The sequence below is a fragment of the Oxyura jamaicensis genome, chromosome Z (genome assembly GCF_011077185.1).
Source record: "Oxyura jamaicensis isolate SHBP4307 breed ruddy duck chromosome Z, BPBGC_Ojam_1.0, whole genome shotgun sequence".
Lineage (NCBI taxonomy): Eukaryota > Metazoa > Chordata > Aves > Anseriformes > Anatidae > Oxyura > Oxyura jamaicensis.
Window position 1 is genome coordinate 44,603,876 of NC_048926.1, and position 25,522 is coordinate 44,629,397.

Here is a 25,522-nt window from a genome sequence, read left to right on the forward strand (position 1 = left end):
TAAAGGAGTATTAAATTTCCAAAAATATATTGTGTTTATTCCAGTACAGAAAACTGAATGGTCTCTGAAAGTTTTACAAAAATCAGTGAGTTCATTAGATTTTACAGAGGGTAAACAGTATTTAAAAGGAATTACTGTCAATATATAATATAATATAGACTCCTAGTATTCTGAACCTCTTTAAAAAAAAATAAGTGAATGTATTGCTGCTGTAAAATTCTAAAGCATGACTTTGCTATTTATTTGTTAAATCCCATAATGTCCATTCAAAAGTGACATATAAGAGGGCCTGATCCTGTAGACTTCTTTGCACGTGTATGCTGCTGTTTTTTTTCAATCGAGGTTCTCGTGCATGCAAAGTTAATTACACGTAAGTGTTTGCAGGGCTGTGCCCATAAGCTGCCTTTGTCTTGCGTTTTTTTGGGGTAGGTGATGATGTGGATGGGATTCTGAAAGAGATTCCAGGGGACTACTTTTAAACATGGGGGGAAGAAACCTAAATCCCTACTGTCTGCCTTAAAAGAAACAAAAAAGTGATATGCTTTGAGCAATATTTCTTTTATGTTATTTAAGATGGAGCTATGAAGGGTTACAATTGCCAGTGGAAAACGTACTTAATGTAGCCAAAGTTAATTGGTGTTTGTTGCCATAGCTGTCCTAATTTCATTGATTAACATGATTAGTCTAGTTGCTTTTGCACATCTGTCAATTTTTAAGTTTTCATTTCTAAAAGGTAGGAATTTAGTTATAGATACTTGTCTTAAATCAATAAACTGTCATGGCACTTTATTTGCAGTATTAATAGTGGAAGTAATCTCTTTTAAATCTCTTACAGCCTGAGAACTTTAATGCCAAGTTTTTTGCTCAAGGGAACTTCTATAATTAAGTTATGACCACCTGAGAATTTAAGTTTGTAAGGGAAACTTCATGTCTGTTTCAGCCAAATCAGCATATACATATCTGAAAAGAGACTTAAAGTTTGATTTTGCTAGCTGGAGAGAGATGATGGAGTGGGCACTTGCCTTTGCTTAACATCAAGATATGTACTACGTGGATACTTTCTTTGCAATGTGTATTAGGTTGCATTTCAGTGTCCAGAAACATTCATAACTTAAATTAGGTTAATGTGAACACGTTACTAAGCAATTTCTTAAATTAAACATGGGATTACATTGTTTAAACAAATAACTTCATTCTGTCAGCATTTTAGGTGCTCCCTAAAGCCAACTGTTCATTCAACTATTTCCATTAGTACATAAAATTATGAATTACTGTTGAAGCACTGTACTTAACTGACTGGTTATCCAGCCATTAGCTTATAAATAATGCTCAGCCACTGCACCAGCAACCCACAGCTCCCTGGTATTATCTGTTTATTTTGACTGTTTTCAGATTAGTACACAAGTCCCGTGATGAAGTGCCAGCCTTGCACTCCTTACACAACTGAATATCCCACAGAAATCACGGGTGTTTTCCTTGCAATAGGAGTATGGAATGATGCCATAGGTCAGTTAATTTTCCATATACCCTTCCTTGAAATCAACGTTTTTTCCCCTCTCCCTCCTTTCCTGAAGGAGAAGTTAAATAGCATGCAGCCTTACCAATACACAAATAACTAAAAGCTGTTTTGTGGAGAGTGGGTCCCTGCATGACTGATTGCAGTGATTTGCTCAACACCTGCTTGTCAGGAAGACGGGCTGTCCCCCATAACAGCTTGTCCAGTTCTACATGAAATAGCCTGAGCTGTGCGGAGCACAAGCTGTCCAGAAGGGAATCCAGGGGAGCCCTGTGCTTTGCACCTGCTAGATTGATTTGTGGCGTGCAAAATAGTATGGAAATGGGGGGCAATAAATTGAATAATATCTCTGCACATTCGTGGAATAAAATAAGTAACTTCAGAGCGGGACTTTTTGGTCCTGTTTTCTGCAACATCTGTTTTGCCCTTTGCTTCCCCCATCATTTGTAAAGCACTAGCAATTTTAAAATATCTTTAACTATGGGGGAAGTAAATGGTTGATGGAAAATACTGGAGTGAGTATGCAGCCTGTTTGAAAATGGAGAACCTAGAACACTGCATCATTTCAACAAGAAGACTTGTCCACATGCCTGCACCTGGAAATGAAACTGGATTTTATCGATGGAACTTGGATTTTATATAAATATGTTAAATGACTCCATGTACTCTGGAACATAACACGTACCCTTAATGGGGGAGGGGGGTATGAAATTAAGGGTTTTTAAGCAGCTCACTGAATCCCTCTTAAAGGTAAATAACTACTTAAAAAATGTTATTAAAAAGAGGGATTTGAAAACGTTAGAATTTTCACTTGAGAATATTTGTTTACGTATGTGCGTATACCAATATTAAAAATAAGCATAATAAATTATATTTATCCCCATTTTACCTACTTTATAAGGAAATTAATGTATTTTAGGCCTCTAATTTTACCCCAGCTGTGAGGGTGAATTTATAAGGCAATTGGTGCCTTAAATGTCTGTATTTTTTTAATTTACCTTCATCAGCTTTGTAGTTGCGTAATATGTTTTAAAATACCATTTTCCTTTTTGAATTGCATTTCTATTTCTCTCACTTGCATTGCCAAAAAAGCAGCACACATTTCTATAATCGTGAGAAAATACTTTTTGTTTATTTTTCAAGAGAGCTCTTAAGAAGTTCTGTTAAATTGAACAGAATTGTTCTCACCTGAAGCTGCATTTATGAGACAAGAAACAAATCCATTAGATGGATCTAAAAGTAATTATTAAATGTTATACCTCTGTGTGGAAGTACTCGTCAGAGTACTCGTCAGTACACATGATAAAATAATTCTTACTCTTTTATGTGCCATTCTTGGCATTGCAGAAAGTCGCATCTGAGAAACAGGAGCTGAATTTAGCACTTTTACCTTTTCTTTTATCACATTTTATCCAGTAATTACTTTTGAAAACATTAAAATTTCACCTATTAGGGTGTATGTTTGCCTTTTTTTTTTTTTTTAAGAAATCCTGCTCCTACACACACTAATAGTGTGCAAATCCTGTGTCAAGCCACTCAGTTTCTTGCACTCCTTCAAGCCAGCAATATGTAAATCAGATTGTAGTTTGGAAAAGTTAGTTTCCAGCAAGTTTCAGCCTGGATTTATTTTTATAGTAGGTTTTAATGCTCCTATATAGGGTTTTGCAACAGAAAATCTGGCAGCTGGATCCTTGCTAATAACTATAGAATCTTTTTAAATAGCACTGGGCATAATAAGGATGTCGTGCAACACTCATCCACTTGTCCTCAGATCTTTTAAAGGGCTTTTTTTTTTTCCCAATGGTAATTGTCTTTCACAACAGTTTTAAATAAAATCTCATCCATATTTTTCAAATCAGGAATAAAAAGTAATGGGATATGCTTGTTCTGTTCCACACCACGCTCATTGCCGTAGGATCCGAGTAGCTTCCGCAAGTGCATTAAGCAATGAACTAACATCTGTCATGTGGTGTTTATTGTCTCATCCTCTCCCCCTGGAGAGAGCTGTGTGCAGTGGAGTGTTTATGCTTCAGAAAACGTTTATTGCAAAGGAGAAAGGGTTACTTTTTTTTTTTTCTTCTTTTTTAAGTGTATGCTGCTATGTATTTGTACTAGAGCAGGCAAAACTGAAAAGCTTGCTATGCGGCTGGAGTGGGAAGTGCTGGTGGTTGTGAGCAGCACGTGGTTTAGATCGCCCCATTTAAAAGCTCAGTCTCTCCCCTTCAGGAAGTCCTTCAAGAAGTCTGTGGGGTTTGCATGAAGAGTTGCAGGAGGGAGGCTGCTGCCTGTGATCCTTGGTTGGCAGTCAGAGGTGGCCTTCTCAGGATCACGGGCACAGGCTGCAGTGGCTGGGTGAGAACAGTTCTGGTGGAAAACACTGCAGAAACAGGAGACCGGTATGATGGGCACATGATAACCTGTGCTGCTGCAGCAATGTCTGTGCACGGTCACTGCCGAAGTGCCAAAGGCTTATTTTTGAGATACTGAGGTAACTGGGAAGAGAAGCAGCAGCAGTTATGGAACTCAATCAGACAACTGGAGATTTTAAGTCGTGGTCATTGTGAGAGCTTGGTTTAAAAAAAAAAAAATCCAAGAGGACTGTGGTAGTGGATCAGTATCTCTCCATCTTTGGTCAAAGGAGACTGTATAATGAATTCAGACTCTGCTTAAACCCCAACATCAGCTGCATGGACTTGGGTTTGGATCTTGTTTCAGTTACATTTATTTTAAGGTCTTCTGTGATTAGACCTTGTTTGGAGGCAGGTGTGTTTCTGAAGCTTGAGCCCACTTAATCTGGTTGGTAGCAAATAAAAATAAGTGAATAAAAACACTAAGAATCAAAGAGACGTGATGTGTTGGACAGACTGTTGTAAGGATGTGTAGGCTTTGTTGGACACAGAAGACATCAGAGCCAGATTCCGGGTCAGAAGAAAATACTGCTAGCTGAGGTCTGGAAATGCAATTGATCACAAATGTTAAAATGCAGCTGACATAATTATGCATGAAAACACTCATCACCTGTTGTTCTGAAATGAAAAAAGGATGGAAAAGTGTTTGTTCTTGTGAATTCTAGGAGTAAAGGGTCAAGTGATGAAAGTACAGTTTCCCATCTGTGCTTTCGTACATTCCTCCAGGAAGACTTGTGACATTATTAGTGCTTTATGATGAACCTCTTATGATGACAGTCCTACATGGTGAAGCAGTCACGTACGCTGCAGCCATGAGATACGATTTCCTTTATCAGCAGCCCTACTGATGAAAGGTTGGAGAAGGAAGAAACTGCATTCAGTTTTCTCTCTTCTTCAGGTTCTTTCTCAAAATGATGCTTACAGCTTGTGACAGATACAGTACCTTTGTGCTAGGTTCGTCAGGAAGGAACATGTTCTGGTTAACAAGTCTTGGTCCTCACAAGACCTGGCCTGACAGAAGGAGAGTCTGGAAACTCCAAGTGAATGCCTGCGATCCATGAAGAACATAATCCGAGATGAGCTCTGGGCATCGTGTGTACTAGGCATAGGTAGAACAAATTTCTCTTCCAGAAATTTCCACGTATTTGCCAATTTCTCAAGTGGAAAAAAAGTTAAAAAAATAATAATAATAAAAAAAATACTACTTTAAGCTAGCCCCGGCTCAGTTCTGTTGCAAGAATATTGTATTGAAGAATTAGCTTGACTGGCACAGGGTACTTCCTAGTGATAGACTTTGGCACTTCCAGTGCTAGGTGCTGAGGTTACTCAGACAGTAATTTGCATCTTGAACAAAGCTTAGAAAAATTAATTGATTTTTCTTTTAGCAATATTTATTATTTCTTCTTTTTTTTTTTGTCTCTCTTTGTCCCTCTTTTTATGTAATACATACTGAGGGTTTGTAAGGGTTTGTATATAGAGTCAAAAAAAAAAAGGAACTCTGCAGGTGCTCTCAGTGATGGTTGCAGCAAGGGTGCTATGATAATGTTACTCCAACTTTTCATTCTGCAGACTGTCTGGCTTTGGGTTTTGGTGTCTCTTGTAGTCTATGTAGATTTTTTTTTTTTTCCCCAGCATCTCAGAGGGAATTCACTGGCCTGTATGTTCTCAGAGGATCTAAGTGATGGTCATTCAAGGTGAGATGGTTTATACTGCCTTTGAACTCAACATCAGCCGCATAGTTAGGAGTGGCTGAGACCTGCAGTGTTTTCAGTGGACTTATTCATAAGGAGGCAAGTTCATCCACATTGGCATCTGCTACAGTTCGTGTAAGACATCTTTCCACCACTTGCTAACTAAGACTTGTCAGTCCTCTGTATGAATCTTTTTAATTGTAGTAGTCTGAGTGTCTGGAAAATAAAATCAGAGTTCTCTTTGGCTTTGTTTTCTGCAGTTAGATGGAGTCTTTGCTGAACCTGAACTGCCTCTGTTGGGTTTGCTGTTTGCTGAGAGGGTGGTCTTGGTGTCAGCTGCTTTCACGTGCTCTGAGAGTGGGTAACCACAGGGCTGATACTCTAATTACCTCGTCAGGGACTGGGCACTGCCTCTTCTGAGGTCTAGAGGTAGCTGAAGATCATACTGCTGCCAGCTTCAACACCAGTTTGTGTCAGAACTACGCTGTCTGCTCACAGTTTGTGTAAGTTGTGGTCCCATGGAGGATATGATTTCAGAGCTGGAATCAAACTTTCTGCATCTACTTCTCTTTTGCCATGTCCAGTTCACCAGAAGCCAGGAGCAGCATGTGCTGAAAGCAGGGTAGTGAGTGGCAGAGATGATGATCTGCATAGAATAGACAATGTGTAGCCTATTATGCTTGAAAGGGAACTATTATGCTCAAGGGTAAAGTTATGGTGAAACATTGCTTTGAGAAAACTAGAGCTGAGGAAAAGCACTGTGTAACCTGACTGAACCTGCAGTGGAAGCCACCTGGTTTTCATTTTGCTGGCTCAGCACTGTGTTAGATCATAAAGGTTTAATCATTTTTGACATTTCAGTGCATTTATGTTAGATTGCAGATGTTGAATTTCTTCATAAGTGGATCTTCTCTCCATTAATCAAATTATGGGAAAATATTTTGTATTTTAGCTTAACAAAAAAAAAGTTTATGGACTGGTAGCAATGGCTGGCCTTTTAAAACCATTGCTGGTAACATGTAGCCAGGTTATCAGACACAGATCATAAAACAGTTTAAAATATTCATTTATGCTGATGATTCCTCTATTGAGAGTCAGCTTAAACTATTGATAAAATGAAATCCTTGTATTCTTATCTCAGAATATTGTAACACATATACCCACAGTTTCCCTGACTGCTTTGGCTTTAATGCTTCCCTACAAATATTTTTCATTTGCTTAGAAAATCAAATGTTAAGTTTCATGCATAAGTACCAAATGGGTGGGTGAGAATAGCACAGTAATGTCTGTACAATAGGTTGTGCAATGTTAACATCTCATGTAAAGTGTCACAGGACAAAAAGAGTTATGAGTATGACAAAATGTAAGCATGTAAGAGGTCCCAAGAGCCTTTTCAAATTAGGTATCCATAACGTTTAGGCAAGTACAGCACTGGTTATGCAAACATTACTTGATAAGTCAATGCTAATTTAGGACAGATTTTTGAGAAGGGTGTTTCAAAGAAGCAGCCACATTTGTAAAGTGTTTTTCTATCAACTCCTCTCTCAAAAATGCTGAATGAATTGCTTAGAATAAGCTTCCCAAGTTCTGTTGCTTTGTGAACACATTAGTGTTACATGTATCAGTTCAAATTGTAATTAAAATCAAGCATGCACAAAAACGTCTTATTGAATCCTCCAGAAGCCCACCCTAAATTGTAGCAGTGTCGTGTGGGCTAGCATTTGTTGCTTGCATATTGACAGTTGCGTTGTGATTACTACTATTTTTGTCATTTTATTCCAAAGGGAACATTAGAAGTCAGTGAACATCAAGTTATTTGACTTGTGTGTGTGTGTAAGCTTCTGCTGTTCTTTGGGATTTGTGTCCTTCATCCAGCAATGCTTCCATAATGTGTGGCCAGAAAATCAAAGCTGTGTATTTGAGTAGGTACTGGCCTTAAAATGATTTGTGACAGTGGGATGATCGTCCTCCAAAACCAAGAAATCCTTAATGTTGATGTTACAGAGAGGAAAATAACTGGGAAACTAAATTTAAGTGCGGCTTTTTATTAAATTACCCTCAGTTTCATTTTTATGTCCAAGCCGCACGAAGCAAGAGATACCAGACCTCCTAAATGTCCCAGAATCAGTATTTTTGAAGCAAACTTCATAGGAATTTCTATTCCATGATTTAATCAAACAAACAAAAACACGAAAATTCCTGTTTAGTCTTTTTGTTTTTAAAATAGATGTTGAAAAATTATTTGCCAAGCATGATAAGAGTACTCTGAGCAGACACTGAAAAGATTCGCACACAGTGGGAACATGTTTCAGAGAACTGTGGTTCTGAAGTAGAAGGTAATGTGTTACAGGCAGGTATTGGTTTTGTTTTTAAATTCAGTGAGGGGAGCTGATTTTTCTGCAAGAGGGAAGTCATAAACAGACTGACCTAAATAAAGTTAAGCAGAGCAGTCTGCTTCACTATGCACTTCAAAATTTTTGTCAGCCTTTGGAATACTTGGGTTTTATTTTGCGATCCAGTTCAAAGCATTTTTTTGTCAGCTGCAGATTACTTTTTTTTTTTTTTCTGTGTATTAATCAAACTGTAGACAAGTTCTTTCAGACTTAGACTCTCTTAAGCACAGTGTATCGCACTTTGCTAGTTAACAGCTGTTAGTGTGGACGTTTTTACTGAATTCGTATGTTACTTGATATGAGTACATTTAACCCTGGGGGGGTGGGGGGCGGCAGGGGGAGCCTTGCTTTCATTTAGAAGTTGTCATGCAGATGAAAACAGCATCTTAAGAATATCATTTGAGGTAAACAATGACAGAGTCTGTCTAAAAATGTTGAGTAAATAATGTTTTCTTGAATTTTCAAGCTGATAATCTTCTGGATGTTTCAAGGAAGGGGGGATTTCTTTTATAAAGATTTTTTGTTTAATTGCAGCCTGGAGAGAACAGCCCTCGAGGCAAATTGTCTATGTGGAGAGTTTATAAAGCGAGATTCGTTCAGGGACTCGTTTGATCCGTTCAGAATATGGGCACAGAGATGGCCTGGCCCTATAAATCCTGTCTGCTGGACTAGTAGCAGTGCTTTCTTATCTGCAATTAATGGGGAAATTCTGTCTGAAGGGAGCCATTCACTATTGAACACTGGGGTGGGGTTTCGCCCTTTCTTTCTTAAGAGAGGGGTGGGAAGGAATTCAGTTTGACCTTGGAAAATCTTGTAAAAATGTAAATGAAAAGATATGTTTTAGGGGACTACCTTCTCCCAGAGAAATACTGTAGAAACCTATTGTGTCATAGAAACTTGAAACTTTTTCTGTATGATTTTCAAATGTCAAATAGCATTAATTCTGTTTTGGGCCTCGTTTGCATAGTATTTCAGCCAGCATTTTTCAGTGTACAGTAGCGACATTTTTTTTTTTTTTTTTTTAACTTTTCCCCCCTGTTTTTGCTCAGTATAAACAGTTCCTTGCTGTGGTTACACAGACAAATATAGCAGAGAACCCTTTTCTGGGAGAAGAGTCTCCCCATGCATTTCTTAACCATTTTTGGGAAGAATTGATCTATCTGTGCATGTGAGAGAGGGAGGCAGTAGCTGTAAATTGAAGTGACATCATATATATTACTCCCATTGATCCGCTTTTAGACTAGAGCCAGGATAAAAGGAAATGGCATCAGGGAGGAAGTATGCTCATTTAGGCACAGATCCCAGTGTGATAATGGAGTAATAATAGAAATCACGCCACTGTCAATTGGTTGCTGCATTAGTCCCAGGCACATTTCCCCTCCGAGGAGGCTTTCAATGACTTCATTCAAGTGCAGGCTGGAGCAAATGGGATATTCAGCATACCAGCTGTACTACTTTAGTGATTTGTGTCCTGGCTAAAGGGTGCCGTGCGAGTGCTGGTGCTGCGGATGCTCAAGTAGATGTATCTGTGTCACATTTCATGGCTGTGAAAGGTCAGTAGTCAAATGTTTCAGTGGCATTTTTCTAGTATAAAGGGTGAATCTGGCATTTATTGCATTTGTTAATGTAGGATTGATAAATACGCTCCTTCGTGTGGGTGGTCTTCTGGGATGCGAGGACGACGACCTCTGTGGCTGCAGTGCCAGGTCTTTGAAGAGGCAAGATTTGTTTTCTTTGTGCTTTTTACAGGTTAGGGGTAGGATTGAGAAAACTCTCTGTTTTGTTCCAAGGTTATTTGTAGAAACTTTCAAAACTGCCTTGAGTTTTTTATTTTAAGAAAGCATAATGGTTTAAGTGTCTCGTATACTGGTGTGAATAAAATACGAAGTATGCTTTTCCTTAGTTCCTGGATATTTAGTATATGTTGAATCTCAGCCCCAGAAAGCTGCTTCGATAATAGCCTCAGTTATGTTTTCAATTTGATAATGTTTACATTAATTCTTTCATCTTTCCATTTTCAAATCCTAGTTTTGATACTCCATGTAATTTTCAGTTTGAGTTAGAGGTAAGAATCTAATTATTCAAACTTTAAAGCCACCACATCAGGTAATGCAAGGGAACCAGGGGACAGGCGGCAATTTAGTGGAAAGACAAAGTAAACTCCTTCAAAAGGCTGAGTAGTTGCAGGAAAGGTTTAAAGGCAAGGTAAAGTATGCAGTGTTGGGATACAGCTTTATAGTGGGGATGATGTTTAATTATATGGAACATGACAGAAAACTTCTGGTGTGCTTGATCACAACACGCTAATTTATTCCCTCTTTGTAGTGTCGGTACTCTCAGCTGGGGGAGGGGAAACCCTGGGAAAGTAATATGATTTCCATGCGGCAGGCGTAGTTTGGGACTAGAGCTATCTACTTTACAATATAAACAGATGGTATTGCAGCAATTGTAGCCGTCATAAATTCTATCCCTTAATATTTGCCACATTTCCTGGTAGAAGGGATCTCCTTTAAGAATCACGTCACAGTTGAGCATTTTGATTGAGTATATTCCCGTGCAGTTCAGAGAGATTTTTAAAAAAAAAAATTAACAGGAAGACCGAAATGTTGTGTTTGGGGTGTTATAGTTGTTTTTCAGAATGCTTTGATCAAGGAGAGAAATGCTGGCACAGTGTTTATCCTGCTGTATTTTGCTGTATCTGCGTTGCGGGATTTTTATGCACGTTAGGTATTCAAGGTGCGATCGCAGAATGAGTTGTCATAAATGAAAACAGCTTCACAATACCTAAAGCAAATTGACTTTTAGTTTTCTCCAGCATTTATGTTTTGGTAGCACTGAACAGCAAGGGCCTCTTCGTATTAAAAATAAGACAAACAAATGGAAAACAGACAGCATGCACCCCAAACAGTTTTCATAGTGCGAAAGATGAGAAGTAACAGGTGGATGGGACAACTAAGGACGGTGGCAAGGAAGATGAAAAATAATGGAGGTTTTTTTTTTTTTTTTTTTTTTTTTGAGTAAAACTTTAAGTGTAATTTTATGAAGATAGTGATAATCTTTGAAAATTTGCTTTGGAGATATGGTTATTCATAATGCTGTATTTGGGAAAAAGAAGACTTCCAAAACCCAAGAGGGATTTTGTAGCGGTCCGCATCCTGAAATTTCAGCTGAACTTTCTGTGTCTTTCCTTCAGATAGATTTTCTGTTAGGCAGAGTCTTTGTTTCTTAATGGAAAGGGGAAAAGTGAAACAAAATGTTGCTCCTTTTATTTTCTTTTTTGGAAGTAACTGGGAGAACAAAATGTAATAGCTGCGCCCACTAGTGCCACTTCAGTTCCAGATCTGCCCATGTGTGCTGGCTCTTGGACTTTAATTAAACTATGAGCTGGAAACTGGTGTATAAAGTCTCATCTTGGGCATCTGAGACGTGGGAAAATAACTGAGACCATGGTCTCAGATTTTTTGCTCTGCAGTCTCACATATAGATGAGTAAGAGTTTAACCTGTAATTCTGAGAAATTTTCACCCATAATGCAGCCCTAGACAAAGGTAAATTAAGGACATGTCTGTTGTTTTGCTGCTTTGCTTTTGTTGGCTCCATTTAGATTCTGTTATCTGAAACAATAGCTTTCTGTGGGTGAATCTGTATAGCAATTATACCGAGGATATCTTATAATACAATAACACAGTTGTTCTGTACCTCCCCATAGCACGTACTTACATATATATATTTAGAAACCGTAGAATAGTTGCTTAAATACATATATGTGTGTGTATATCTATATACATATGTGTATATATTTATAAACATGTATATATATATATATACACGTATTCAAGCAGCTGTTCTACAGTTTCTAAAAATTAAGCATTGCTTTCTAGTTAGTAGAGAAAGCTTTCTAAATAGGAGATTACCTTTCTGTATGTGGTGCTCTGCAACATTTCAAATTTTATTAGTGTTCAAAATGAATTCAGTTTCCAAGCAGAGCCACTTCCCAGAAGCCTTCACGGTTTTATTTTTTAAAGTGTCTCCCCACCCTCTATGCAATAAACTTAACGTTTTAGTGGTTGTCCTAAAATTGAAATAATTCAATATTTGTGAATGTCTGACTGTTTTTAACAAGTCCATTTTGCTGGCAGGCTTGGGTATCACTTAGAAAATGTTCCAGTAAGAGCCAATAAGATGCAGGATTTTTTTCAGTTCGTAGGAATACAACTTCAGCAATAAAATATGTGGAAGGGAATGCAAGGAAAACAAATCCTTGAAATCCTAGAGGTGTCTTCTCCTCCTTATTCTGATTTAGATATTAACATTAAATTATGTCAGACTGAAAGGGAAGGAAATGTCATATTGCTTAATTGTTAATTGTTGTATTTTACAGACAGCAGAGGGGAACATGGGCAGTGAGGTAGGAGTGGAGCATCTGCAAATGGGATAAAAATTGGAAGCAGAATTAAAATAATAGGATATTTTTTTCATTAATCTGGAGGATTTTAGAAGTAAACAGTGTTGGTTTCTTTTTCTTTGCAAAAGCTTAAATTCTTTCTCCCTTCCCAATTCTGATTTTGGTGCCCTATGACGATGAATAATGGGCAGACCTTTGGGGCATGTAACAAATTTGTGATTGAACACTGAATTTCCTATAGATGATTCCTGGTAGCTAGTATAATTTCTCTCTGATCTCTGTTTGAATTATTTATTTGTTCATCCAATAAGTCTTTTAAACAGAGCACTTAGGCACTTGCTACATCAGACTTCATGTGCTTTTTCTTTTTCAGGCTGTATTAGGTTCAACTTGAAAATGAGTCAGACAACTAACTGCTAAATATATATATGTGTGTATATAAGTATTTATATATTTATATATTTGTATATATTTATATACTTAAAGAGAGAGAGAGAGAGAGAGAGAAATGCCATCTTTTTCCGTGGAGTGATGGATGACTCCTGACTCTTCGTACTAGAATATGAGTCAAAATATGTTATAACATTGTTTTATGGGTCACTTATTTGTGTCGTGTTGTTCACTGTAAGCATATTGAGAAATTCCACATGCGACAGCTAATATTGCCCCTCTTAATAATTACACATGCATATATTTGGTTGATCCCTGAAATGATGCACTATAAAATATTCTCTAATTTTATTCCTTCCAAGCCCAAAGAAAATGTAATTACTTAGCATACATATTCCATAAAAATCTTAGCTTAATAAGCTATGATTATGTTTCAATAAGATAAACATGGTTTAGATCTGATCTGACTATATAGGAATGAAAGCCATGGAAAATGTGTCTTAACTGGGCCCCAGAACAAAGTCTTTCAGAAAATGGACATGTAAAACCTGAGGTTTATCAGCTGTAACTTCTTGCCATATTTCACACACATGCTGGAAGTACATAGGTTATAGCAATCTTGTCCTCTTTGGTTTGTTTCCATTTAATTGCTTAGTAAGTAGAGCTCTATTCACACATGGCATTTATTTTTCTCGTAGCTTCTCCCTGACCAGCTGGTCTTGCTTCTGGAGTATCTCTTGGAGGAGAAGACGTTATGTCCCAGAACACTACAGTGCTTAGAGAAAACGTACAAGCTCCATGACCAAGATGCTGAGGTAAGGCATTAAAAAAATCTTGCCTAAAATACACCATTGCATTGTTGATGGGGAATAATAGCGGTCCACTTGAATCCAGGCTTGATCAGGTTGTTCTTTCCTTGTCTAAATCTAAAATTGCACACACTTATTTCCAGTACTGTTGCAGCTCAGGATGTTCTCTGTAGGTTCATGCCTGGTGTGCCCCGCGAATAAGCACACAGAGTGAAAATCCACATGAAAGCCTTTTTAAGGCACAAAGATGCCTGAATTGTCCAGTATTTGTGTGTATGTGTCATGTAGGTGCAGGTGTGCTTGGATGCCATAGCAGGAGGAGAAAGTACAGCATAGATGTCATACACTGTTGTATGCGTGCCCGAGGAAGCACATTCAGTAAAGTGTTAAAGTTCTCACTATGAGTGACTGTGCATTACAGCTCAAGTTTGTTTTAGTTTTGTGTGTTGTCTCCAAATGCAATCATACCTACTCCAGTCTAAAGTTAAACTTCATTGTGGTTCGCCCAACTTGTTTCTCTCTGAGAGTTCCCAGTTCTCTCACGATTTGGAAAAGTTTGCTTTCCAGAGAGATTACAGCATGTTCTGTTTTAAGCCATGAGGTTTAAGGGGAAATCAGTTCTCTACAGATGCATGTAGCATGTTAAGAGTCACTGGGATTTTATGTAATACTGTACATGTACCTTATCCATCATAGCCACACATGAGGCTAGCATCCCTGCTCCAAAAAGCTGAACATCTTAGGGGGGCAAACCAATATATCCTTGTTACCACATACAAAGCTGGTCGTTCTGTAGTCACATAGGTGTCTCTGGATGGGAGAACTGTGACAATTAAGGCAGCAAAACTAGTGGCTAAAAGCACCCTTGCAATGATCGTGTTTGCTTCAGTACTCAGGAGGGGAGATAAAAAACATAAAATCAGTCATTAAAATAAAGGATGTGTAGTTAGCTATTAAGGGGAATATAAGCAAACTAATGTACAATGAGGAAGCACGGTAAACTTAACACGACATTCAACTCCTGTTTAATTAAAAGCTACTGTGAAGGCTGTGGAAAGTCAGTCTGCATGACCTACCCTGTTACAATTGGAATTTTATGGCAATAATTAAAACTGAAGGAAAGGACAAAGTCTCTCTTGTTACTCTTACGCTAAAATTGCTGAGTGGATACTTAGAAACACCTAGAATTCCAAATATTAATACAAAGGTTGATTGAACAGAGGTCTAGCTTTTTCTCAGGGGAAAAAAAAAAAAAAAAAGGCAACACTAACTGTTGACTGCATCTTTTTACTTTTTTCTATTGATAGGAGTTTCCAAATGCTAGACTTGTTTTTAATTAGTACTTGAACCAACATTTCTATTTATAGGTATTAGAATATATTTTAATCACATCTGAATACCAGGGAAATGTCAGGGGTTCTATAATGGGAAGAGAAATAAATAGAGAAGTAGATCAAAGTAATAGCTGTGGTGTTGCTGCTTCATGCCAGTGAATTGTGAGCACAAGGCCACAAGTTTGGGTTTCTCAGGTTTTTCTTTTCCCTCCACTTTCGTGCTTGGTTTCTTATTTGCAGTGTCATATGAAAGTACACAAGTGCTCTCTCAGAAATATTTATTAAAAAAAAAAAAAAAAATTATGGCCTCAGTGAAAGGAGCATAATCTCCATTTCATTTTACAAGGTGAAGCCAAGGGCTTAGCAGATCTTCAGAAGTACAACTAAGATAACATTACGATTAGCATTTTACCAGTCATCGGATCACAGACACCTACAGTCCTTTAAAGGGAATGTTATCTTACACATCCTCGCATACCTGAGGGTAGGACTATTCATGCCTCTGACTCCAGTATGTGCACAGGGGATTTTCCTTGTATAGTGACCCAGGGAAAAAGAACCGTAGTCCATGCTTCTACCTGAGCTGCTCTTGTCTAAACTTGGTTAGTGAAGACGCTAATTAGTTCTGGGGATCCTGCTGTGTTACTGTAGTTCAAATGTTTTTAGTCCTTGGACATCAGAAATGGATCCTTAAAATACAAGCATAAAAAATTGCCGGCAGGCCAGTAGAAAAAACAAAGCCCCTCCATGTCAGAGATTTTATTCAGGAATTCCTGTAAGTAAGATTGGTTGTCAGCTGTGTTCCATCCCGCAACAGACAGTTACGAAATAAGAACTAGTTTTCTTGTATTTGACAAGTAATGTTTATGTTCACATTAATGTTCTGGTAGCAACGATATGGACAGTAGTATGTGAGAGTAGTTGTACACAAAGTATGTTAATTTGTATTTTAAACAAAGTTTGTTATAATGCATGTAAAATATTACCTGCACCACTGGGAGTTGGAAGGTTTTTCCTGTACGTATTGTAGATTGCTAAAAGATTTTCTTACAGCATCAGAGGGGATATGTAAGAATAGCATTTATATGTAGAGCTGGTTACTGTTGCAATAACAAGAATGTTCCAGGCTTGTTAGTACTAACAAGAAAAAAAGTCACTTTGTCAAATAAGTTTGTTGGGAGGAGTAGAGAGGACTACACTCTCTAAAAAAAAAAAATGTTGCCTGGTAGAGATATCCCTTGTGGGTGTGAAATCAGTAAAGAACCATCCCCTTCCCTCTGCCAATTGTCAAAGGAGGGGAATGTTCTGTGCAAACACTCTGCTCTTGTATCACACAGCCATGGGAGCACCACAATGAAGCTAGAACTGGGAAGGTGCTGGAAAAGAGCTGCACTGAGCCTGGTTGATGAGAAATGAGATACACGTGCATTAGGCTTGTTTTTGCCTTCGAGTTATTTTACAGCTTGCTCATCTAGAGCCCTGTGTAGCTCGCTGTGTAGCGCCCTTTCCTTGAATTTCATACATGCTGCAAGAGAACTCATTTCTGGGGGTGTCTTTTTGTGCTGCACAAGTGCACAAGTACTGCGTAGAACATCTTGGTTCCCATTTCTTAAAGCTTTTTATATCTGTATTTCTGAAACATCTTTATTTCAACTTCACAGTTCAACACTCTTCTACGAAGACTGCATGCACCTGGCCATGTCTGCACTTGCACACAATGGCATGCAGGTTTGGGCTCATTCAGCAAAGACTGCCAGCAGCAGTATTTGGTGTTCCTGACTGCTTGTTATCACTTGCATGTCCAGTCTTACCAACGTAAAGGCTACACCTCACCTCAGGAAGGAGAGGACAGTTTGCAGCAGGTTATCTGCCTGCCCTGTTCTGAACCCTTTTTACCAGCCAGGAGAGGAGAGAGGTGTGAGTCAGCCTTTGCCTGGAATTTAACTGTTGAGCTCTCTTGAAGGAAAGCCCAAGATATATCCTTACTGGGATTTCCTCAGCAGCTCAACATAGTTACTGCCCTCTCTCATGTGAGGTCTCTCACCACACATACATAGCTTCAGAGAAGAGTAGGAGGTAGAGAGCAGTAGAGTTTTCAAAGTTGAAAGGCATTTTTCCATCACCTGTCAGTGTCCTGAGCCCATCAAGGCTCAGACCTTGTCAGACAAGTGGGTGGCAATTGCACAGAAGAAAGGTTGAGTCCGTTTTTCTTTCTCTGTTCCCGTTTCTCTTGCTATGCTCCTTCATGCTACATACATAGCCTGTATCTCAATGGTGCTCTCCCACAGCTCTGTGTCCAAGAGAAGCATTACAGAAGTTGGCTGCAGGGAGTAAAAAATGACAAAGTCCAGCTGGAAGTTCAGCTGATTGAGGAGAACTGGGATATGTTATAAAGCAACTACAGCTGCCATCAGACAGGGTAGCAGGATAAGGAAATTGAAGGCCAGTCTCAGTTCTTTGGTTTGGTTTGGTTTGGTTTTTGTTTGTTTGTTTTTCCTTTTATTTTTTTCTTCCTGAGGTGGCCGTTTTGTTCACATAGTTAACTTAATATCTAGCTTCTGACAGAACATCGATTGGGCTTACTTGGAAAGTTTCTGTTGCTAGTATTTAAGTCCTCTTAAGTCTGGTGACACCTCTTTTGATACAGTAGTGCAATCTTTTCATGTTTGAGCATAGGCTGCTGAGGACTTCCATTTAAAAAACTGGTATCAGTTAGTTACAAATGCCTAAAGCCACCACTGACAGCTCTGGATAACATTCGATGAGTCTGTTAACTAGCAACCACAGGATCACAGAATGGTTGAGGATGGAAGGGACCTCCGGAGGCTATCTGGTCCAACCCCATGCTCAAGAAGGGACACCAAGAGCAGACTGCCCAGGAGCATGTCCAGAAGAGCACTACAGCTATTTCCATTATTTCTGTTCTAACATCTTCATTTGAACGGGGAGAGGCCTATAACGTGTACACCAGATTACAGGACGTGTAAACGGCCTACAGAACAGTAACAAAGATGATAAGAAAAAGGCTGCTAATTCCAAAGGAGAAGGGCAGGGGATGTATGTGACTATCTCAGTCTTATTTAAGACTTGGCAATATTTCTGCGAATGTTTTGTACTTGCTGATGAACTATGTAGGACCAAGTGACAGAAAATACAGAATGTAGATGAAGCAGAAAGATTTATCATGTATTTCCCAAGAACTTTCACCATAGAGTTAGTTTTCTTTCTTCCCTACTGCAGGCATCACTTTCTTATAAAATGTCTTGCCTGTGCAGCATATGGAAAGTTGCTTTGTTAGTTTTTCTTGTCTCAGCAAATTGGCTGAAATGCTCTTCACTTACATAATGCTTTCCCTGTATTCAGGATCATAATGTGGTATATTTGGGGGAGAGGAAAAGGGGAGAGGCTGTAACTGTTTTTGCAGAAAATGTGAGTAAAAGGAGTTAAGATCATAATATCACAAGTCATGTGGGTGGCATAAAGCCATTCTCACACAACTACTTCATTGTGCCTGAGGTCTGCCTATGAGACCAAAGCTATAAAGTGGTGGCATCTTATTTCACTGACAGAAATCCATTCATGCTAATACAAACCATATAAGGTGCTTGGCGTCCTTAAAGTAGCAAGAGTTGGGTTTAGGACAAAATAACTTCTTTTCATTGATCTTTCCTAGCCCGTGAAACACTGGCAGGCACATAAGTACAAGTGAATTACAATGCAATATCTGTCTTCCTGCTTCCCATCTGGTGGTCACTGCATTAAGCTGAGCACATTCACGCACTGTACAACTCAGTGGTCCTTCAAGTTGTCACCAAGCATTGTTAGAAGGCACCCTCATGGAAGAAAGATCTGTAGAGTGCCTTGTAAAATGGGATGGGAAAAGGGAGCTGGTCAGCAAAGGTCAGTCCACGTGAACCAGCAGAAAAGGCTCTTGGTGAGCTTTCCTTTCAGCGCAGCCACTGGCTGGTCCTTCCACGCCATATGCACTTGGGGCAGGGGTTGAGGAGCGATCTCCAGCTTTGGAGTAAAATTTGCATGCAGTATGTTGCAAGTACCTCCATAGGCCTGGCAGTCCGTGTTGACTAGGCCATAAACCAATATGCAGGCATGTTTCAGAGAGCATTGTTCCAGCTGAATATTGAAATGCCTGTGTATACGTGATCCTTCCCTGTAACCTATGTCTGTTAGTGTGAACCACCAATTCACTACATGAAAAAGACAACAGCTTAAATGAGTGAGCATTTTAAAGAACAAGAAAAAGACAAGTGAATACAACAATTTCTTGTTTCTGCAAAAGTAGAAATAGTTTCTGCATATAGTTTATGCAGGTGGTTTCTCACATGTAAACATACAGCTTGTTATTCAGTTTCAGCTCAACTAAGGAGGAGATGCCTTATTGTGTACACGAGAGCATGTTTTATAGGATCTACAAAACTGCTGTGAAAATTTATCACTGATGCAAAATAAATTTCATCTGCCTTTTCCTTTCTTCCTTCTTCAGAGTGCCATTAAGAGCTTGTCTAGATAGGTAAGATTACTTTGAAGAATGTTTTATTTTCACTTACCAGTTCAGTATTTAGGAATTAGGAACTTAGAAAAAGCCCCATAGAACCATCAGCCTGTCTGCCAGATCTGTTTCTGAAATAAATCAGATTTGAAGCTTTCACACCAAGCCATTTCTGAGGAGGTATGTTCATTAAATAGAAGAGAAAGAAGAAATGTGAGTTTTTATGAGGTGAGATCTCTGTACTAGTCAAGTCTGCTGCTATTCACACTCATCATCACATAAATATTAAATTTTACACTGCTCTTCTCCTCATACTTTTCCTGGCAAATACCTAGCTAAGAATATCTTACGGTTATTGGAAATCCTTCCCATTTTTACTAGTAAACAGAATAAGGTCAGAGTACAGTAGGCTAGCCCATCTCTTACAAAGTAAATGCATTGACTGGAGCAGCAGCCACTCGTCAGAAAGTCCTCTGTGGTCTTGATTGTTTTCAGTCTTCATCCTGTTACAATTCTTACTTACGTTGCATCTAAATGCAGTTTGCAGGCTCTTCAGCCAGGTGGTATCGGTATTTTTCTCTCTTCCTCCTCTCTCTCTCTCTCTCTCTCTCTCTCCCTATCTCTATCTCTCTCTCTCTTTCTTTCCTCCTCTCTATCTTTTCCTTCCCAGTTAAAAGGCAGCTTCTAGGCCATGGTACTTCCTTTCCAGAGGTGAGGCCCAAAATGCAGTGAGACCAAAACAATTGGAAAGGGATGAAGAAAAAAATGTTTCCAGTAACAACAGGGGGAGTTGTCCCCTGGGGCTGACACTGGTTTATGCGCCTGTCATAATGGAGCGGATGTGTTGGGATGAATTTGTAAGACTGATCAAAGGATAGTCTCAATTTGCCATGATTTGGGTTAGTTTTGATGCTATATGTAAAGTATGGGGACTTTTCAAACCACTTGAGAAGAACCGAAAACCCCTCAATCAGCATTAGGCCTCTGAAGGGCACAGTCTGAGCACCAGATTTATGGAACACTCAAAATAACTTTTCACCAGTCAGCACTCCTTATCCCAAACGCTGCAGGAGCCAGCAGCAGCACGCCTCTTCCAAGTGATCTCACTTGCTGCTGGGTGGCATTCACAGGAGTTTCCATGCCTCTGTATTGTGCTGGTGCTGTTCAGTTATCCTCCCTTATTTTTCTAACTGGTTTTAGCACTTAATTTCATCCTCATCAGGCGACCCAACAACTCTGTGATATTTGATGGTAGGAAGGAACCACGTACTGAATTTTGTTTATCACTACGGCTGCTACCACCACTAATTTTACTACTATTTATGCAAAGAATCTGCAGAGGGAGGGATTGGAAATAGTTCTTGCTTTTCTCTATTCTGGAAAGGAGGATCTTGTGGAGGCCTCTGGACTTCTAAAGTCAATCAGTCTCAAAGGAGTTCTGAATTGGGTACAACCGCTTTATTTGAAATATTATACAGTATTTCTGTGTAGGGCAATATAAGCCTAGCACTGTAATACAAACCTTGACCTAAAATTTCAAAGGTTGCTCTATTTGTATATGTATGATAGTTGCCAGGATGCTGAGGAGGATGCACTTAAAAAAATTAAAAAATAAAATACAACAACAACAACAACAAAACACTAACAACACCTCTTAACTGTCAGGAGTGGTTTTCCCCAGTTTTTTCATTATGAAGCTGGAGACGTATTTGTGCTTGTATGTTGCATTTTGCAACTGTGAATAAGATACTTCTTATTTAAAGTAAACTGATTTTGATCCTACATCCAAACAGTTCATCTGGTACTTCTGCCTTCATAAAGGTTGACTGCAAATACAAGTTATCCCTGGCAGGAGCCACAGAGCAGGAAAAAAAAACATGCCATGCCATAAGCTTGCAAGGTCTATATAGCACAAGAAATGGGGCAGTTTGAAACTGCTAACCCTGGCTGGTTCTGACGTTATTACCTTAGCCACACTGATCTGGTCATGCTGCTGAGTCACTGACTTAAATATATTTGTGTGAGTAAAATCCTGGTGTCCTCTTCTCAACTCTGTGCAATTTAAATACCTTTGGGGTTGCAGAGTCCTGGAGGGGCATCCTGCTGCATTCCAGGTGGGGTAAGCATTGCCCTGGGCAGCACGGGTGATTGTGTTCTTGGGAACCGAGAGGAGAGAGGATGACGCAAAAATCTGAAATGCAGAGTAGAATCTGTGTGTTCCCATTTCAGCAGCATGTTTTTTTTCTGAGCTTATACTATCAACATGTATTCCTCTTGACAGTTTTTTCCGGTGTTTGGGAGAGGGATGCGTATGAGTAATGTGAAAGGTCTTTGGTGTCAAAACCTCATGTTTAATTGTTTTGAAAATTAGAACCAAAGTTTTAAACTATGCAAAACTGGAAGGATGTGAGCACAGGGTGGATGGGCTGGCTGTGGACGAAGCCATGGAGAAGCCAGGCGGCCACGTTATTCACTGCCTGGAATTTGTGCCTCATTCGCACATGCAGCTCCAGATCCTGTCTGTGACAGTCATCTTGCCTGGAAATGACAGATGTTTGGACCACAGTCGCTGTGGAGACCACAGATAAAAGGAAGGCACTGTGTTTTTTTTTGCCTCTAGATATGAGAGGGAGGAGGCAGAAGTAGAGGAGAGAGGGGCACAAGCTGAGGATGCAGCTCACTGTTGTGCTGATGCTTGCAGCAGCCTTGCCTTTTGCTGAACGGGAGTTACGATTCAGTTATAATTGGTAACAGAAGGTTCTTGTGCTCAACATCAAACTCAGCAGAGCTGGGTTTCTGCTTCAGATGCATGAGTGTTTATGTGCTTTTTCCCACTACAACATTTGGTATTATAAGCCCAGCATGCTTTTATTTGCATTTATAAATAGCTTGTGTTGAAACGTATGCAAACACTGTACGAGTAGAAACTCTAGGTGTATTTGGCTTGGAAACAGTGATGGGCAGTTCTTGAACCACTGATGATGTTGATGCAGAAGCAAAATCATGATAATACCAGAGGTATTATAGCCACTATGGTCGCTAAGCATTTTGGTCAAGGTGTCAGAGGGAATTTGGATGGGGTTTGTACATCAGACAGAGAGGCAGTTGTGGTCTTACATTTTGGGTGAGGGGCCAACTGGGACATAGATGCATTCCCAAGCCTGTCTCACCTCCCTGACAGGGCTTGTCCCTGCGGCCTTTTGTGGCCAGAGGCTGGAACCCTTTCTTCCCTCTCCTGCAAGTCACATACCCTGTACCTCAGGGTACTGTGCTGCTGTCCCCACCACCACACGTGGTTGCGGTGCTGAGGCCTGCCATGGTGCCAGGGCATCCCCAGCACCGCGGGCAGAGGGCGGTTTGGGAAGGCAGAGCTCCTTTGTACTGCGGCGGGCCAGAAGGCAGCCTGAAAACAAGCAGCACCACAGCAAAGCCCAGCTCAACACGCATCTCCGGTGGAGTAGTTAAAGAGGCAACTGATGACATCGCTTCTGCCATCCCCATCTTGCTGCAAGCTGTGAAACGCGCTAACAGTCCGGCCTGCTGAACATGCACGGCTAAAAAAAGGCAGGGGCAAGGGGAAGCGCTTGGTTCCAGTGTAAGTAGTGTATTTATGTTTCTAATTAAGGCTTATTTAAAAAAAAAAACTTTGTTTTTCAAACTAAATGGTTTCACATGCTGGGTTAAACGCATCCTTACCTCACATGGCATTACAATACAGGAGCTACTCCCCCTAGAACAGAGATCATGGCAGCCTACATGGAAACGCAGTGGAAAAGCCTCCAGGCGCAGTGGGGATGTGCTCTTCCAGCAGGCGCTGTGAATGCTAACTTGGTGCTGCTGCACGTTGTTTTTCCCCTTTCCTCCTATAACGTCACTATAGATTATTGTCCTATCATCACATTATTGGAGGAGGAAAACTTGAGGCCAGCTACTGTTGTGTTCGAGCGCTCTTCTAAATGGGAGAGAGGAGAGGCAGGCGGAGGAGCGCATGGGATGTCAGCATTGTGTCTTACCATGGTCACTGATTCATGACGAGCGCTTTGACACCAGGAGAGAGACACAGACAGAGCCACCTTTTAAGAAGGATTAGACATGGCTGCTTAATTTCTCACATTTTCTGCCATCTTTTGGAAAACTTCTACGAACACAGATGTCATTGATCGCAGATGTGGCCCACATAGGGAGAAGAGTGTCTGGTCTCTAATTGGGAGCTCTCTTTTTGTAGAATGGAGATGGGGTAGAAAGGGCATTTGTTTTTTCTGAACAAGCTCTTGGCATGCACTTCATTGAGCCTTGTCCTGGGATGCAACTCTCCAGTCACTATGCCTTTCTGATCAGAGAAAGCAGCAGCGATGTCCTCTGCTCTGCTTGGACATTCCTAAGCAGCGTGTTTTGTGATTCGTAGGCTTCTGTGTGTTTATGTGGGAAAGAGTTCCTGTGCTGGTTGTGGATTAGCATATGTTTTATTTGGAAGCAGTATCGTGTGTTAGCAGTGCGGGGGACTCAGACAAGAGGGACCTGCCTGGTTGCTCTTCAGCAAGGCCTAGGGACTGCAGTAAGTTTGTGAAAGTCACTGGGTTATGTCACGGAGGAATGGTTCACTAGCCTACAATTGGACGGATGGTGAAGGGACAGAAAGGAAATCTGTGCTCATAAATCAGATTTGTAAAGGGGAGAAGTTTCAAGCCCATGCCTGTTGGTAGCTAAGGCTTGCAGCACCTGTGGGAACACACTGCCTGGCTTTCTAGTGTGCTGGGGCAGTTACAGCTCCAAATGCTGCCGGTTGTCCCACGGCCCACAGTTGGCCAGAATGCAGAACTTACTCCTTTTTTTTTTTTTTTTTTTTTTTAAAAAAAAAAAAAAAAAAGCTAGATCATAGCTAGATCATACAGCCCTTTCTTCTCTCTTATTAAATGGAGGCAGTTGCTGCATGAAGCTCCACCCAGAGCCTCTTGTCAGTGCTGCTGAGAGCTATGGAGAGGCAGGACTTGGAGTGTTTCTCCCCTGTCATGAACACCCATCATAGCATGCAATTGCTTAATCTATGCAGAAACAGCAATCAGAAGGAGCAAAATGAACTAAGGAAGTATGATATTGCTGCCTAGTATGGTATTCTGTTAAAACTACATTTTAAATAATTTTTTTTTGTTACTTCAGGTTTTAAAGTATTTTGACCTCTACATGGTTCTCCTTAAAATGACAAGTATCTCCTGACAAACATTGTTTTGATTAGCTAGCCCTTCATTAGCTTAGGGTTTCCTGATTGACCATGTTCCTGTTTGCTGGGCTGCCCATTGGCTAAAATACTTGTGCTGGGGGACAGAAAGGGGAATAGGATGTTGTCCAAGGTGACAGTAATGGTCCTGGAGCTACCTGAGCAATGACTGTCCAATACAAAGCACGGTGGGGATCCCTGAATCGGTCAGGCTTTGGTCCTGCCAGCCCTGCTCCCCCTGAACAGCAGTTCTTCCCAGCACATGCATTGCAAAGCAGCACGAGTTAAGGCTACCAAGAGCCATCTCAACATTTGAGGTGTTACCATAGTTTTGCCCACAGGTCTGGAAAATGATGTTTTTAATACTGGAAGGGAGCATTACAGTATACAGCGTTAAATCTTGGCACTACAAGGGTCTCAGGGAAAAGGTTTGCTATCAAAGATGCCTGCTGCAGTGGCTCTCTATCTGGCTGTGGTTTCTTTGGCCCTGCAGTGTTGTCAGAAGGAGCATTACCATTCACTGCCTGAGAAGGAACTTACACAATGAAGACTACTGAATTTTTTGGACCTGATTTAAACTGTTAGCTTCTTTGCTCAGACTCCTCCTGACAAACCCTTGGCATATACAATAATCCCAATTCCAGATCTCTTGTCAGAGTGATGAATCCGTTCTGCTTGCATTCAGTAGGTTTTTGGCTATTGAGTACATTTTTTCTAGATCGCCAATCCGATACTCTGTCAGCACAGTTACAACACACATGACTATTTCATTGCTCCTTAACACATGGCTGTTTCATTGCTCCTTTTGAGCTCGTTCAGCATCCCTGATCATCTTACTTGGTAAATGTTCGTGAA

At 40.1% G+C, this 25,522-nt stretch overlaps 1 protein-coding gene across 9 annotated transcripts in view; it reads left to right on the plus strand.

Moving 5' to 3' along the window:
• The window catches only part of AOPEP (aminopeptidase O (putative)), a 200,956-nt gene that overhangs the window by 161,128 nt on the left and 14,306 nt on the right, over positions 1 to 25,522 (plus strand). For 7 of the 9 annotated variants that reach the window (XR_004745988.1, XM_035309148.1, XM_035309146.1 and 4 more), the window contains one exon: positions 13,501 to 13,617. Coding sequence is in view for 6 of the 9 variants with exons in the window: in XM_035309148.1 (XP_035165039.1) it covers positions 13,501 to 13,617 (117 nt within the window). In the remaining 3 variants the exon portion in view is untranslated. Of the gene's footprint in view, positions 1 to 13,500; positions 13,618 to 25,522 lie in introns of those variants that run through there. The other 2 variants (XR_004745989.1, XR_004745990.1) reach the window with 1 other exon arrangement.